We start from the raw sequence: 15,579 nt of genomic DNA on the forward strand, positions 1-15,579 counted from the left end.
TGTATATAATGTTTTAGATTTATCCTATATATGAAATAAATTGATTATTATTACTTTTTGTATTCCCCCCTGCCTTTTAAATTCCATTTTCATCTTGTGAAGACCACCCTTTGAAATTCTTTCACTGAGTATCTGTGAATAGTAAAGGTTCTTTGTCTTTGTCAGAATATTATTTTGCCATCACTCTTGGTAGTGAATACTGGCAGGCACTACCCAGATCCCTCTTCCTCAATGAAAGACTTATTTCCTGAGCTGCTGAGAGTGCAGCAAGCCAACACAATCCAGCTCTTGGCCCTCTTCAGGAGTCCTTTAACCCAAGGTTGCACTCTTCTCCTTTGGCAGCGTTCATCCAGTGACTAAATGTCATAGGTGTATAAAGGCCCAGCCCACCTCCCTTAACTCAAGACAACTCTGAAGGGATATCCCAGATTCAAAACGAGGCCTTCACTGAGACTTCACTGCAGGTCAACTCTTCCCTCTGCTCAATCCTGCTTCCATTTCTTCTGCAGATGTTGTTCCCGAAAGCATTGCCTAACATACTCATTATACTCTTCTCTGACTCAGAGTATGCTTCCTGGGGAAGCCAACCTAAAACAGTTGGTGTCAGGAGCGGTTCAAGATAGTAGGCTAAGATGGGATTTATGATTTGAATCACAGGCCATGTGACTATCAATGAGGACCCCCTCGGTGGTAGGTGTAGGACAGACAGACCTCGGCACAAGGTAACAACAGTGCAATAGTTAAAACTTTCATCAGTAATGAAACTGGGGTGGTATTCTAATGTAAGATTATATACGAGTAGGTAAAATATATCAGGCATTTGAGAACTATGAGGGAAATAGTAACCTTAATGACAGTGGCATTGACTGTTACTGCTAAGTAAAATTGATTCTTTGAAAATAGAGAAAAGCTGAGAGTGGTTAGTTGGCTATCAAAATCTAAGAGTAAATTCCAGAAGGCCTCTTTGGTCCAAATAAAGAGGCTTTTATCTCCTGGAGGGGGAGGGCAGGAAAAGCACAGGAATAGGCCTGGTACTGAATCCTAAGTGCGGCAGAGCTCCGAAAGAGATTAGGAAACCCAGCTTGGTCGGCTATGCAAAGGTCGAGGTGCTTGATCGGAAGGAGACTCTGATGCAGGGGGAGGATCATCAGGTTTCAGTTAAAAGCAGGCAGAGCACACATTAGAGGTAGAAAATGTGGGATGATTTGTTCACAAAGGAATGGAATCCAGAGGGCACAACAGAAATAACAGACATGGGAGGCTAGTAAGGAAGTTTATCAGGCAACTGAAGGTACAGTTTGCGCAGCAACCAAGAAAAGGTGGGATGTGAGACAGGGAAGATGTAGAGGTGGGGAAAGCTTTCCAACAGAATTAAGCATGAATTTGCTGTTTCAGTCAATTGATCCAGTACCAAGTCTGTGAGTTCATTTTCCTCTTCCTTTTAGATTTCTCCTTTTTCTAAAAGAGTAAAACTGAGGGGGCCTTCCCCTGCTTTCCCGCCTTCTGCGTCCCTATTTTCCCTCGCATTCCCTTCCTTTTCTTGCAGATCCTCTGCCTAGGAATGGGGCTTTGGCCCCCGCGGAAGTGGGCGGGGAAGGGGCAGAGCGAACAGAGGTGGGCGGGTCCCGTCCTATGACGTCAGCCGTAAGGAAGCTGCTGTCGTAAAAGGACGTCCGGTCCGTCTCCTAGTGTCCGGAACCGGCTGTCAGCCTTCCTGGCTGTTAGTACCGTCTTTCCCGGAGTCCTGGTCCAGGAGTTGGTTTTACTGCTGTCGCGGGTGGGCTTCACGCCATTCCCTGTCCCTCGGCCCCCTGAGTGAGTCCGGTCTCCCGGCGAAAGTGAGCGAGGTTTGCCCGGAGCGCGCACGAGGTAGGGTGTCCCGCGGGCTGGTGACGGTTGCGGGTCCCCGAGCCGCCTGGCACCTCCGCCGCTTCTCCCCAGGACGCCCCTCCGCCCCACTGGGTCCTCCAGCTCCAGGCTGGACTCCTAAAGCCGCAGTGCCCTGTGCCTGTTTCCTCACTTGGTGACACACGCAGTGCACGCAAGAAGTTGGAGTGTTACCGGAAAAGGGCTTGAACCCGTATAAGGCTGAGAAGATTGACTCTTTTGAGCGTGCAGAACAAACTGGAGGAAAAAAAAATGAGATTTAACTTTATCAGAGGATTCAGAGGATATCTCTGAGGACGCAGAAAGTTAATCCGCATGATCACCTCGTGATTATTTTCTGAGGTTCTTTGGCCAGGGCAGCACGCCCTCTAGATTTTGTCGTTTTACATATTGGAATGGTGCCTTAGTGGTCTGGGCGTTACGTTACCGAAGTAACCACCTATTAAATCTGGCTATTTTTCAGTTGCTACCGTACTGCTTACCACCTGTTTTTTTTTCTTATTTTTTTAATTGAGCATTCAGTTCAGAAAACTTCAGTTTAGAAAAATCTTGTATTTCAACTAAATGATGAAAATTAAACATACTCTTAAACGTAAATTTGAACCCCGTTAAAATTACATGCTCACTGCGTGTAGAGGGAAGAGCATTTGTTAGAGTCAAAGCAACTAATACCTTAAATATCTTCAGAATGTTTTGATTTGTAGTTAATAAATAGTGTTATTTGTTGACTGTTAGATGTTTTGTTTACATATTACATAGGAAAAATTAGACTTGTTATACTTAAGGTGTTGGCAGCGTCAGGTCACCTGAATATATAGCTCAAAAAAGCGATATAAACTGGGTAAATAATGCTCTTATTAATGTTTTTTTTTTTTTTGCTAATGATACATGATTCATTTGTTTTAATGAGGTGCAGAATACTTTATCATTAGAGAAACTTTTCTTAGTGGGAAAAGAAAACTAGTTTGTGTTTTAGGGTAAATTTTTTTGACGTTTACATTTTTAGAATCGTTAGTGCCAATAAATGCGTTAAGGGTCACCCGCTTCCTTTGGAATAATATGTGCTTAACGTTTCATAAGGCTTAGAATGTGCTTAACTATCGAAAGGATAGAGTTTAACATTTAACAAGAATAAGGACACTTTGTTATACTATTTCTTAGTTTATTAAAATAGTAAATGAAGTCAGTCAGTTATATCTTTTCTGTTCTCTTGTGTCAAAATAGGGGAAAATGCCTAAAAAAAAGACTGGTGCGAGGAAGAAGGCTGAGAACCGCCGAGAACGTGAAAAACAACTAAGAGCATCAAGAAGCACTATAGATTTAGCTAAACATCCATGTAATGCCTCAATGGTATCAGCTTTTTTTGATATCAGTTGGTAGTTGAAAAAACTATATACTATTTTATCTGAAGTACACCTGAATAAAATTTTAGTGAAGACAGTGTTTTTGCATATATTTTGTTGCTGAATTTAGTATCTCTGGCACGTCTGTTGATTTCACTGAGTAGCAGTGATTGTTGTTGGATTTTATATTATTTATAAAACCTAGCATATTACTTTACATGCTGTTGGTGATAAAGGTAGATATTGGACAAGAATAGATAATAGAAACTTTCATTTTCCAGTTTCTTTAATGCCTTAGTCTTATTGGGTTTTCATCATATTTTCTTAGCAATTCTTTCATTTCTCTTTTCTGAACTTCCTACTTAACATCTGTTGGCTTCCTGTTCTATTACATTATCTGCCTGTGCTAAGTGGGTTAGTCCTGATAATTTCTGGGCTGCTTTGAATGGTTGCTGCTTTTGAAATATGCATTTTGAAATATGCGAAAAAGCAAACAATTAGGTCATCATTACCTCTTTCATTGACTGTAGAGTTATTCCAGTTCTGTTTCCACTCCTTTCTTTGTTTTTTTTTCCCACTGTTCCTGTTTTTTCCTTCTCCTTTTGTTTTGTCAAACATATGAATTGTTTAATGTAGCTTAGTTTAGCAAACGTTTATTGTGCATCTACTCTGTGCCAGGTATTATTTCAGACACTGTGGTTGGTGATACATAGATGAATTACATGGTCCCTATTTCCAGAAGTTTATAGCTCAGTTATGTTGTATATTATGATTTGTTTGTTTATAAATGACAGAAATCTAACTTAAATTAATCTTAGGGAAAAATGGTTTATTGAATGGATAATGGAATAACTCATATTGCTGGGAAGGGGAAGGATATACCTGGGACTCAGGGACAATTGGAACCTGGAACAACTTGTAGTTCTATCTTTTGCTTTTGTTTCTTCTTCCTTATTAGTTCCATTTTTTCATATTGTGTTACTCCATTTGTTGGGTTTCTTAGTTACAGGTAGCTTGCATGTCTCACGTCACATATTGTGCCTCAGAGAAGGGAAGAACTCTGAAAGGCTGGACTTCACCCAGTGCCTGTCCCAGGGCTAACATTTATTGGGGTTGGTTGGAGGAGGCCAGATTACATAGCACAGATGTGACAGTGAGGCACTCTTCTGTGTTTAAGAGTCCTTTCCAGAGAAGAAAGGTTCTGGGCAGACAAAACAATAAATGACTGGCATGCCTAAATATATATAATGACAGCTAGATTTTGGAAGTGCTTCAATAAAGGTACAATGTATTTATTAGGACTAAGAGGTGATAAAGTTGGCTGTGTGTGGAAGGGGTACACTTCACAGAGGAGGTGGGATTTTCACCAGAACTTTCAACAGGTAGGAGGCACTTTTCAGGGAAAAGTATTGGAATAAGTAAAGACATGGAGAAGAGAGAATATAAGACATATTTGGGGAATGGCTGACCATTAGTGACTTGAGTCTAAAAAGAATAGGCCAAGAAGGTTTGGAAAGTGGTTAGGGGCCAGATTGTGGAGAGCTTTTAAAACCATGTTTAGGAATCTGGATTTTCTGTGAACTTTATTATTTTGTATTCTCTTTGGAATGGTGCCTTAGATAAATGCATTATTTTAAGGGTCACCCACTTCATTTGGAATAATATGTGGTTAACGTTTCATAAGGCTTAGAATGTGCTTAACTATCAAAAGGATAGTTCTTGTGTTCATTCTGTGGTATTTTATTCCTTACAAACAATTGAAAAACAAACTACCAATGTATTTAGCCTCCTTTGTGATAATGCCACTTCTTCCGGGAATCATATACCCGGAGTATCTCTCTCTTGCATACTTTTGTTATTTAAGCATGGGTAGGTGCTTGTATACATGGGTGGAGTTGGGGCTTTGGTGTAGTGTCACTTAAATTTTAACCTGAAAAGCAGGTTATTCTTTGTAATACAAGTAAATTTGCAGTTTTCAGTCGGCAGAAAAATTAATGTGATATTTTTATATGTTACAGGAATGTGACAAGTGTCAGAGGTAAATTTTATTTTTTTCTATCTACCTTTAATAAAATTGTCCCTCTGACCTTTCATCTGACATTGACCATATTTTAAAATTTTATTTTACATGACAAGGCGGCAGAAGAATAGAGCATTTTGCTACTTTTGTAATTCTGTACAGAAGTTACCAATTTGTGCACAGTGTGGTAAGTATGTAATAATTAAGGACATATGCTTTTTATCAACTGGTAGTTCAACAATTTGAACTTGGGTGGGTTTGTTGCTATTGGTTACAGTGCTTACAATTGTTGATAATGTTATGCCTTACCATTAACAAAATAACAAAACATGTTATTTTGCCTACCAAAAAACTATCAAGCCTTGGTTTTGTCTCTTTGATGTAATGCTGGAAAATAATTAAGGTACAAGTTAGATACAGGTTGCCAATAAGCGTTTTTAAACAGTGAAAGATCGGATTTCAGACATAACATTTGGTGATCCTGAACTTTTAGTTATACTACCTTAGTCTTGTCAGTATCTGTTTGTTTACTTATCTACATTTTGATTCCTGCTGATATTACCTGCAGTGTGTTAGACCATTGGGAATAATTTTATTCCACATTTACCTGGTACTTATTTTGTGATCAGTAGTTTTTGTGTTTGATGCTTACCATATGATTCATGAGTTTCCTCACATGTATTCCCAGGTGATTGAAATAGAGTTCTTAAGTCATGTGCCCCGTTCTTAAGTATAGGTGGAGACTTGTACCCCAAAATGATTATACAAAATAAAACTAAATGTTAACAAGATGGGTGTTTCCCAAATAGTCTTCCACAGACTTCCTGAAATGTTAATGGATATTTCTTGAAAAATATATATGGATATACATTTGAGAAATACTGCATGCATCCTCTCATTCTGATCTGGGAGATTTCTATTATATGTTTATATGTTAGAAGTTCTGAAGACTTGCAACAAAGAAACCCAATTAACTTTATTACTCTAGATTTACATCACCCCCAACTTTTGATGAACAAGTATGGCTTTTATTTATGAGATAATAATAATAATTTCAGGTATAACAATTTAGGGTATGCTCATTTAAGTGTGTTTATATGTAATAATATTCCAGAAAGTTAGTAGTGTTTAGGGCTATGTCCCTGAATATTTCTAGTGTAGTTCTAGCTTTCAAAGAAGATATCTTTTCAATTCTACAATTAATGAAAAAGAGAAAACTGGCCTATATGGAACACTCATATGGTAGTTTTTATAGCCTTGTTTTGCAAAAAGTAATGAATGTAGAGTAAGGAAATAGAGTTTGTGGAAGATTAAGAGGTAAGTTCTTGCTAGGACTTACCCATATTTTCAGTGTCTCTGGGCTTAAATTTTGTAGTGTTGTTAGATGGATACATTTCTCATTTACTGATTCTTAGTGTTGGACATGGAACAGTTGGGTAGCTGCTGCCTCTCATTTCCAGTTTCTCTTCCTATTTCCTACTAACTTTGTTCCTTAGGAAATCAAGATAACGGAAAATTGTTTCTTTTGTGTTCCATTTTGTGGAGTCTCAGATGGATGATTAATGTCATCATTAATTCTCACATAATATCTGATAAGCAAATTTACTGATAGTGTTTTGAGTTGGTAATGTAATTTGCTTCTAGATCAGAGGTTTAGTGGCTGTGTGGTGATTTGTAGCTGTATCACCGTATTGTTTATTGTGCTTATTTGGGCACTATTTCAAAATTTTGTTGGGAAAATGTTTAACTGGGGGCTTTGTTGTAAATTTTTATGTTTGGATAAAATTACATTAACTTGATAAGTTACATAATCATTATTTGGTTTGGTTTGAGGTATTATTCTGTGGAAAGAAATAACTTCAAACCACAGTTTTTATTGTGAATTATAAAATGTAAAATTTATTATAAAAAGCATTCCTTTAAAAATTGTTTTGAATAATCTGAAGATTGATAAGTTTTTAAACTGTTAAAATGATCATTAGATTACAAAGCATAACCTGCAATTTCTGATTTAGTACAAACAAATTAGCATATATATTATTGTATAGTTCATTTTACAAATTTATTAGTAAATGTGTAATCTGAAAAGTCTGATTCGAGTAATGAAGTCTCAGTTATATCCATTTTCTCTTTTTAGTTATGTAAGCAGTAAATACTGATTCAATTTCATTAGTTGTTAAATTATTTCCTCAGGAACTTGGGCTGGATAAAAGGAGGAATTCGTGAGTACTGGTATGTATTCCTTTGCAAGACTAACAGTGCAAATGTTTTTCTTCATTAGGGAAAACAAAGTGCATGATGAAGTCTTCAGACTGTGTCATAAAGCATGCTGGTGTATACAGTACTGGCCTTGCAATGGTGGTAAGCTTCTTATTACCTCTTAGACTAGTACGTTTTCAAAGATAAGAGAATGTCATTCTGATCAGCGGTTATTTTTTTCTAAATATCATTGCTTTGTCCCTTGTTTCAGTCAATCTGTAGTTATCTGGATTATCAGTGGCATGCTTTTTGTATGATTTTCCCTTAGTACCCACTTGTTTCTAGCTGCTTCTTTCTTTCTTATTATGAAACATACAAGGCATGGAAACTTCATGCTGATCTAAACAGAATTTCATTTCTCAGTGGTACCTTTTTTATTTTATTATTTTATTTTATTATTATTATTATTATACTTTAAGTTTTAGGGTACATGTGCACAACGTGCAGGTTTGTTACATATGTATACATGTGCCATGCTGGTGTGCTGCACCCATTAACTAGTCATTTAGCATTAGGTATATCTCCTAATGCTATCCCTCCCCCCTCCCCCCACCCCACAACAGTCCCCGGTGTGTGGTGTGTGATGTTCCCCTTCCTGTGTCCATGTGTTCTCATTGTTCAATTCCCACCTGTGAGTGAGAACATGCGGTGTTTGGTTTTTTGTCCTTGCAATAGTTTACTAAGAATGATGGTTTCCAGCTTCATCCATGTCCCTACAAAGGACATGAACTCATCATTTTTTATGTCTGCATAGTATTCCATGGTGTATATGTGCCACATTTTCTTAATCCAGTCTATCATTGTTGGACATTTGGGTTGGTTCCAAGTCTTTGCTATTGTGAATAGTGCCACAATAAACATACGTGCGCATGTGTCTTTATAGCAGCATGATTTATAATCCTTTGGGTATATACTCAGTGGTACCTTTCTAATATCTCTTAACCAGACTTCACAAAACAGTATTTAGTGTACCGAAAGCCCTGCTTAACCAACGTTTAAGCCTTTGGTTAAATAAGCAACTTAGTTCCAAACGAACCTAGGATAATAGTGTTCTTTAAAACTTTACATTTCAAAAAAGTGTATATATTTAACATACCTCTTCATTACATATAGGATTTTTTTAAGTAAATTCAGCTTTTTGAATAATAAAACCAATTGGATTATGTGATGTATTTTGCTCTTTTTCCTGAAACATGTTTTCCTTTTAAATATGAGTTAACCAGTTTTACTGCGTTGTAGTATGATTTTATGTTCAAATAAAATTTTGTTCAAATTTTAATCCATGAGGAAAATGATACTATATTTATGTCAAATGGAATATTTTATTTATGGTAAATTTCCAAGAACATGTAAACTTCTATTATGAGGGAGACCTATGATATATTTCATATGTGCATATATTATAGAAGCAAGGAGCGAGAATTATCATCTTGTGAATTGCTCTTTATTTTAAGTATAGGATTGTCAAGTTATCTTTATTCAAAAACAGTTTCAGTCTTCCTTGGTAGCTTAAGTTCAGCCAAATTCATTTTTTAAAATCACTGTGTTTTTTGAATGTGAATAATTTCTTCTTACATAAAGAAAACATTTAAGTAGAGTCATATATCATTAGTTGTAAATTCTAGAAAAGTGATTTTCTGGATATCTTCTATTTGCCTCCCCAGATTTCCCCTGAGAACAGCAGGAGAATAAGATCTGGGTGTTTATTCCTTCATCTCACTCCCTACCAGGTTATCCTGGTTTGGTTTTATCCTTTCTCTTAGGACTGCAGTTCTCTCTATATGGCCAGGTAGTCCTCTCCTGTTTGTCCTAAGAACTTCCCTGTCCTCTGCAAATTATCTCTATTAAAACTCTTCTAGATTACCTAGTTTGAGAGTACCATCTCTTTTTTGCAAGAACCCTGGCTGATCCAAGAGATATAGTTGATTTGCTAGCTATACTGATAACCCATTTTTGCAAGTCAAAAAACATTCTTCCTATTTGTTGTTTACTACATTTGTTTCAGAGCCTTGAATAATAGAATACTGAATTGAGATTCTGAAATTCTGGCTTTAAATCTCACCTCACCTGTAATCCAACTCGGGGACTTGGATTTAGTCTTGGGCCCCATGCTTTTCCTTTATAAAGGAAAGATTGTCTGATCCTACTCTCTTAAGATTCTTTCTAGCTTTTAATATTCGGTAGGTGTCAATGTTTTATTGAAACATATTGTTATTGTTTTTTCTTGATATAGAATTGGAGAATCTTACCCTGTATTTTAGTTCCATATATTTTACTTTAATTTTTTTTCACAAAGAAGTGTAATTATTATTAAAACATAAGTTGTCATAAGAGAAAAAAAGAAGCTGGCAGAAGTTTCATATTTCTCAGTAATTCTAGAAAAGCTATGCAATTATATTATATAGATAAGAAGGTATTTTAAAAATCAGAAATGGTAGTATTTAAAAATTCAATGTAGTTACAGGAATTATTATAGACAAGAAAGCTTAAGCTGTTGGTTCCTTCAAACTTTATTTGAATTAAATTCATTTTGAGGAAAATACTTCCATCTCTTTGGCTTAATTAAATAATACTAGGATAAGTATACAGTTTACCTTTTTTTCTTTGTAACTGAGTTTTGTATATTGTGGATAGCTGTTAAAAAGTTGTTTTTCAGAGAACCTTTTTTATTTTTGGCTTAGAGTGAGTAGTAAAATGTTTAAATGAAGCTGCCTACTGTCATTGAGGGTTGATAAATTGCTAAATGTATACAATTTTGATGGTTGCCATGGTTAAACAATGGCTGCAGGTGGTCAGGTGATAATGATTATGTATTCTTGTTCCTTGGTTACAGGGTGCAATATGTGACTTCTGTGAAGCTTGGGTTTGCCATGGTAGGAAATGTCTCAGTACACATGCCTGTGCCTGCCCTCTTACCGATGCTGAGTGTGTTGAATGTGAACGAGGCGTGTGGGACCATGGTGAGTCATTAGACACAAGTAATGAGCTTTGTTATAGGTGAAGGTTGACTTTGAAACATTTTGAATGCTGTTTTTGAGATTTTTTTCAGGATACTGGCAATCCTAACTACTGGTACTGTTTTGATTATCAGTGTAGTTAGAGAAGGGATCTATACTGTCAGTTATTGTCAATGCTAGTATTGTTTACCCAAACATGGAGGGAAGTTGTGGTGGAGCAGGTAGTCTCTTTGAGCGTTGTAAGTGTTATATGGGTAGCTAGTGGAGAGTAAGAGCCCCCTTTTTTCAGTTTCAGTTCAGTTTCAAGGACTTCAACAGTTTTCATTTTAGCTTTTATCAGAATAAAAATGGCTGAACAATTTTGGTGTATCTCCAAAGTAACTTACCATCTCTTCTAAGTAGTATTATAGATCCGAGTTTTTTTAAATTAAAGTTTATCTTAATTACATTTGTGTTTTTTTAATCCAATAGGAGGCAGAATATTCAGTTGTTCTTTTTGCCATAACTTTCTCTGTGAAGATGATCAATTTGAGCATCAAGCCAGCTGCCAGGTTTTAGAGGCAGAAACATTTAAATGTAAGTTTTTAAATATTAGATGTTCTTTATACCCAAGATTCTGAATAGTATAATTATTAATCTTAATGAAAAAGGAATCAAGTTTTTTTATACTGCTTCTCATGAACTGTAATTTAACTCAGTCTTTATTTTCTGTTTCTAGAAAACAAAACAGTCAGAATATAGTTGTAAATTTTTCAGCAGGGATGCCAGTGGCATATTGGTTGGGCCAGTTCTTCATTTTGTAGGCTTGATTTGATTAGGCATTGCAGGACTTACACCTTTTGTGGTTCAGAGTACCACATGTCATTTTTACCTTCAAATTATTATAAAAAACCAAAACTCACCCTTCTTCCTTCCCATTTTCAAATGCCCTCCCGTAAGAGATACCACCCTGTTTGTTTCTGCTAGTTGGTTCTAGTGATTCTTAGACAGGACTGTATATCAAAAATACCTGTGGAGGTTTTAAAAATAATGTAGGTGTCCAGGCCTCATCCCTGGAGATTCTATCTTTTAAGTCCATGGTGGGTGCCAGGCACCTGTATTTAACCAATACGCAAAATTCTCACGTATTTTCCAGTTGAGAGCCAGCATTGCTGACTGGGTAATAGTATCATCTTTACACATAGTTTCTTTCTTGGAAGGTTCATTGAAATGAGACACCATATAAAACTATAGTATGTGGTACTTGGCATTTAAAAAGCCCTTTTTAAATAGTAGTTACTATTATAGGAAAAAGACTGAAATTCCCCAGGTATTCTCTTCCTTTAATTTGGTTCTTGTTCTGGTATGAAATCCTAATTATTATACTTATTTATAAATTTAAAGTAGATAAGTCATCTCTGTGATACACATACAACATACATACTACACACACATAGACACACAATGTGTATGCATGTGTATATAATTCTTGCAATATTTATATATAAAATTCTCAAAGATTAAAAGAGCATCTCGAAGTATATAGCATTTTTGAGCCTTTCGTCGCCTTTTGCAGAATGTATAATAATAAATTTAATTATTTTATTTGCAGCATGGGAGCTTTGTGTGTTTTATAGCATTTGAACCCAAAAGACAGGCAGCTGTCTATAAGGCTATATTTCCATTGCAAACTTTTAGTGATTTGATAAAAGACAAAAGAAAATTCTAAGAACCAAATAATGGGATTTTAAAATTAATCTATTTCCCACAGGTGTTTCATGCAATCGGCTTGGTCAGCACTCATGTCTCCGTTGTAAGGTATACCAATGCATTTTTTTCTTTTTAGATTTTGTTTTTAATCTCTATATCCCTCTACCAGTCGTTGGTTTATATGTAGCTATAATTAATTTATAAGGGACCTTAAAATTATATAGTCTAATTCTTTTATTTTTGAGACTGTGGAATTGAAGTTGAGAAAACTTACATGACTTTCCAGTGGTCATCCAGTCACCTTGTAGTAGAGTTGTGGCTAGTGCATATTTCTCTGGAATCCTGGCTCTGTGTTTTTAGTGGAGAACATTCTGACCAAGATGATGAGAGTCTATTTTAATTAATGTCAAAATATACCTGCTTAGAAGAGTTTGGGTAAAGATTTCCAAATTTTCCTGTGTCCTTAGGCCTAGTCTCTAGCATTTGTTCGTCAAAGATTACTAAACAGATGCAGCCAATGCCCTTCCTCTGAGAAGCGTTTCTCTAGTTCTTATATTCCTAACCCCATGTCTTATTTATCTTCCAACTCTGTTCTAGTTTTACCAAATGGCGTTCAGGCATTATCTGTGCTGTTTTCTTTGTCTGGAATACTTTTCCATCTTGGCTTACCCTATTGCCCTCCCATTCTTCATGTGGCGATTAAGACTTCCTGTCTCTAAGATGCCTTTCCCAAATCCGATGTCTGCTTTAGTGCCCTTCCCTCTGCACTTCCCCTTCAGTGCTTAGTGTCTTGTAATTGCCTTTTCACTGTCTCCATCCCTAGTTAGACCATACACTGTGTGAGAGTAAATAGGCTGTTCACCATTATTTCATTTCATCAGGGACCTTATGAGTACTGAAATATTTGTGAACAGCTAAATGTACTTACATGTCATACTCAATATAGTTAGTCTGCCTTTTGTTAGATCATTGTTCAGAAGGGTCCTGACAAAAACCATTTCTGTTAAGAAAATGAAATGAAAAGTGTGACTGCTCCCAACAAAATTCTTAATCTCACTGCCTTAACAAAGCTATATCTTTAAAACACTGAATACTGTCTTTTTGTATATTTTTACATTTTTATTTATTTACTTTATTTTGCTTCTCCTATATAGGCTTGTTTCTGTGATGATCATACAAGGAGCAAAGTGTTTAAGCAAGAAAAAGGAAAACAGCCTCCTTGTCCTAAATGTGGGCATGAAACTCAGGAGACTAAGGACCTTAGCATGTCAAGTAAGGCCCTTAAGATACTAAGGAAGTGATTTTTGCTTTCATACTTAGACAAATTATCTTTTTTTTTTTTTTTTGGTCTGTTTTTCTTATTGCCTCTTCTTGTTTGAAAAGATGAGTGTGTTCTTTTAAGCAAGTGGAATTTTACAGCTTAGGAAAATATGTGGAAAAAGTTTTTCAGTTTTACTTAAATATACCAATATTCATTTTGATATTTGGTATTTGCCTTAGTTAATGACAGCAAATACTGAAATTTAAGATACAGAGTGATTTTTTTTTATTTTTGTTGAGGCTTCCTTGTTAAATAGTTGAGTAGCTATAATTCCTTAATATTAAAGTGGTGGTAATCTTAAATACTTAGAAGTCAAATTCACTCTGAAGCTATCTTAGGTGTGTGGTATTTGAGCACCTATGTTTATTTATGTAATATAGCACTACTATAGGAAATTATTTTATGGTTTTTATGTAACTTTTTTTGTGAAGGAATAAGCATGCTTATAGTAATGCAGCTCCCAATTTTGTTAAAGAGAAGTTTGACTCTTAACCAAACATATCAGAATGGAACCATAATTCTAAGTGACTGACTGCTTTGTTTAATCACAGATGTAGTTGCATGGTGAGGTGAGACTGATGATTTTGCTGATCTTCTGCACTGAACTTTGTGTCACTACTAAGGCAGAAGAAATGACAGGCTTTGTTTTTAAGGGCATCTGCGTTGTAAAATAGCTGTCTTAAGAAAAATGTACTGATACGAAATCAACTGTATTCTGTGATTTATGTGATTTGAAAATAAACTGTCAGTGGCCAAACGGAAGGTATTTTCGTTTTAAACATGCCTTAATACCTTTGGAGCGGTCTGTTGGTCTAATTTGTTTTCTAGATTTAATGAAATGACACTGTAATTTTTATTTTGTATGGTGTGTATATAGACTGAGGTGAAAAAATTAGGAAAATATGACCTATTTTTTCATTTGGGATTGAAGCAGCCAATGAAATTCATGAAATTTTATAGAGGAAGATGAGAATGTAGAGAACTGGAACTAACAAAATGCCTTGTACTTGTCTGTCTTCTATAGCACGCTCCCTGAAATTTGGCAGGCAGACTGGAGGTGAAGAGGGAGATGGAGCTTCTGGGTATGATGCTTATTGGAAGAACCTTTCATCTGATAAGTATGGTGATACTAGCTACCACGATGAGGAGGAGGATGAGTATGAAGCAGAGGATGATGAAGAGGAAGAAGATGAAGGCAGAAAGGATTCAGACACTGAGTCATCAGATTTGTTTACTAATTTGAATTTAGGAAGGACCTATGCTAGTGGCTATGCTCACTATGAGGAACAAGAGAACTAGGGGAGCTGCTCTGGTGGCCGTGTGTGAGAGGAGCAGGAGTGATGTGTGTGCTTGATGAATTGTATGTGGTTGTTCAAAAGTACCTTAGCCACTTAGCCTTGTGCAGAAGACTAGTTACACTTAATGGGCCAAGCAATAGGGTGTAGCGTTTTTATAGAACTGATAATCAGGCTTATGGCATAAGAAAAATGAGTTTCAAATTTAAGATGTTTATTGATCGAAGCAATTGAAGTATCATGGATTGGATTGTTACTGATTTCAGTAAAGTTTGTTTTGCCAATTAGATACATATATACAAGATAAAGGAATAGGATGGTAATATATTTGTTTGAAATTAAATTACTGTTTTTATTAAAAAATACTGCTTCGTTCATTTGTCTGATTTTGTAAAATGTAATGAGTAAAATGAATTACTGTATTTTTCCTTTTATGTCCACAGAATGAGAGTCATATGTTATTATATTCTAAATTTTCATTAAATATTCATGTCACCTTGAGTTGTCATGATAAGTATGTTTTAGTATTTGACTTATTCTTCTCTTTCTTCACAATGTATATCCTCAGTGGTACCTATTATTGATGCCTTAAATGTATTGATAAGGTGACTAGTTAGCCATTTTTCAGAGATATAGTATCAGAAATAGTATTATTACAGAAGCTTTACCCAGGACATTTTATTTCTCTTTGCATAAATCTGTTATTTCACTTAAATACTTTTGACATTATATTTAATTTTTTGTTCGGTATTTTCTGTTTGTTTTGGAAAGCATTCTAATTTTTTTACAAACTGCTTCAGTTTTCACA

At 35.7% G+C, this 15,579-nt stretch overlaps 1 protein-coding gene across 1 annotated transcript; it reads left to right on the forward strand.

Moving 5' to 3' along the window:
• The first annotated feature begins 1,638 nt into the window (after nt 1–1,638).
• On the forward strand, nt 1,639–15,272 carry ZNF330 (zinc finger protein 330). The gene is made up of 10 exons (XM_054485717.1): nt 1,639–1,869; nt 3,112–3,237; nt 5,249–5,268; nt 5,367–5,437; nt 7,532–7,611; nt 10,343–10,469; nt 10,938–11,042; nt 12,217–12,263; nt 13,310–13,427; nt 14,501–15,272. The coding sequence occupies exons 2-10, from the start codon at nt 3,118–3,120 to the stop codon at nt 14,773–14,775; spliced, it is 963 nt and encodes a 320-aa protein (XP_054341692.1). The 5' UTR covers nt 1,639–1,869; nt 3,112–3,117; the 3' UTR covers nt 14,776–15,272.
• The last annotated feature ends 307 nt before the right edge of the window (nt 15,273–15,579 follow it).

The sequence above is a fragment of the Pongo pygmaeus genome, chromosome 3, assembly GCF_028885625.2.
Source record: "Pongo pygmaeus isolate AG05252 chromosome 3, NHGRI_mPonPyg2-v2.0_pri, whole genome shotgun sequence".
Taxonomy (NCBI): Eukaryota; Metazoa; Chordata; class Mammalia; order Primates; family Hominidae; genus Pongo; species Pongo pygmaeus.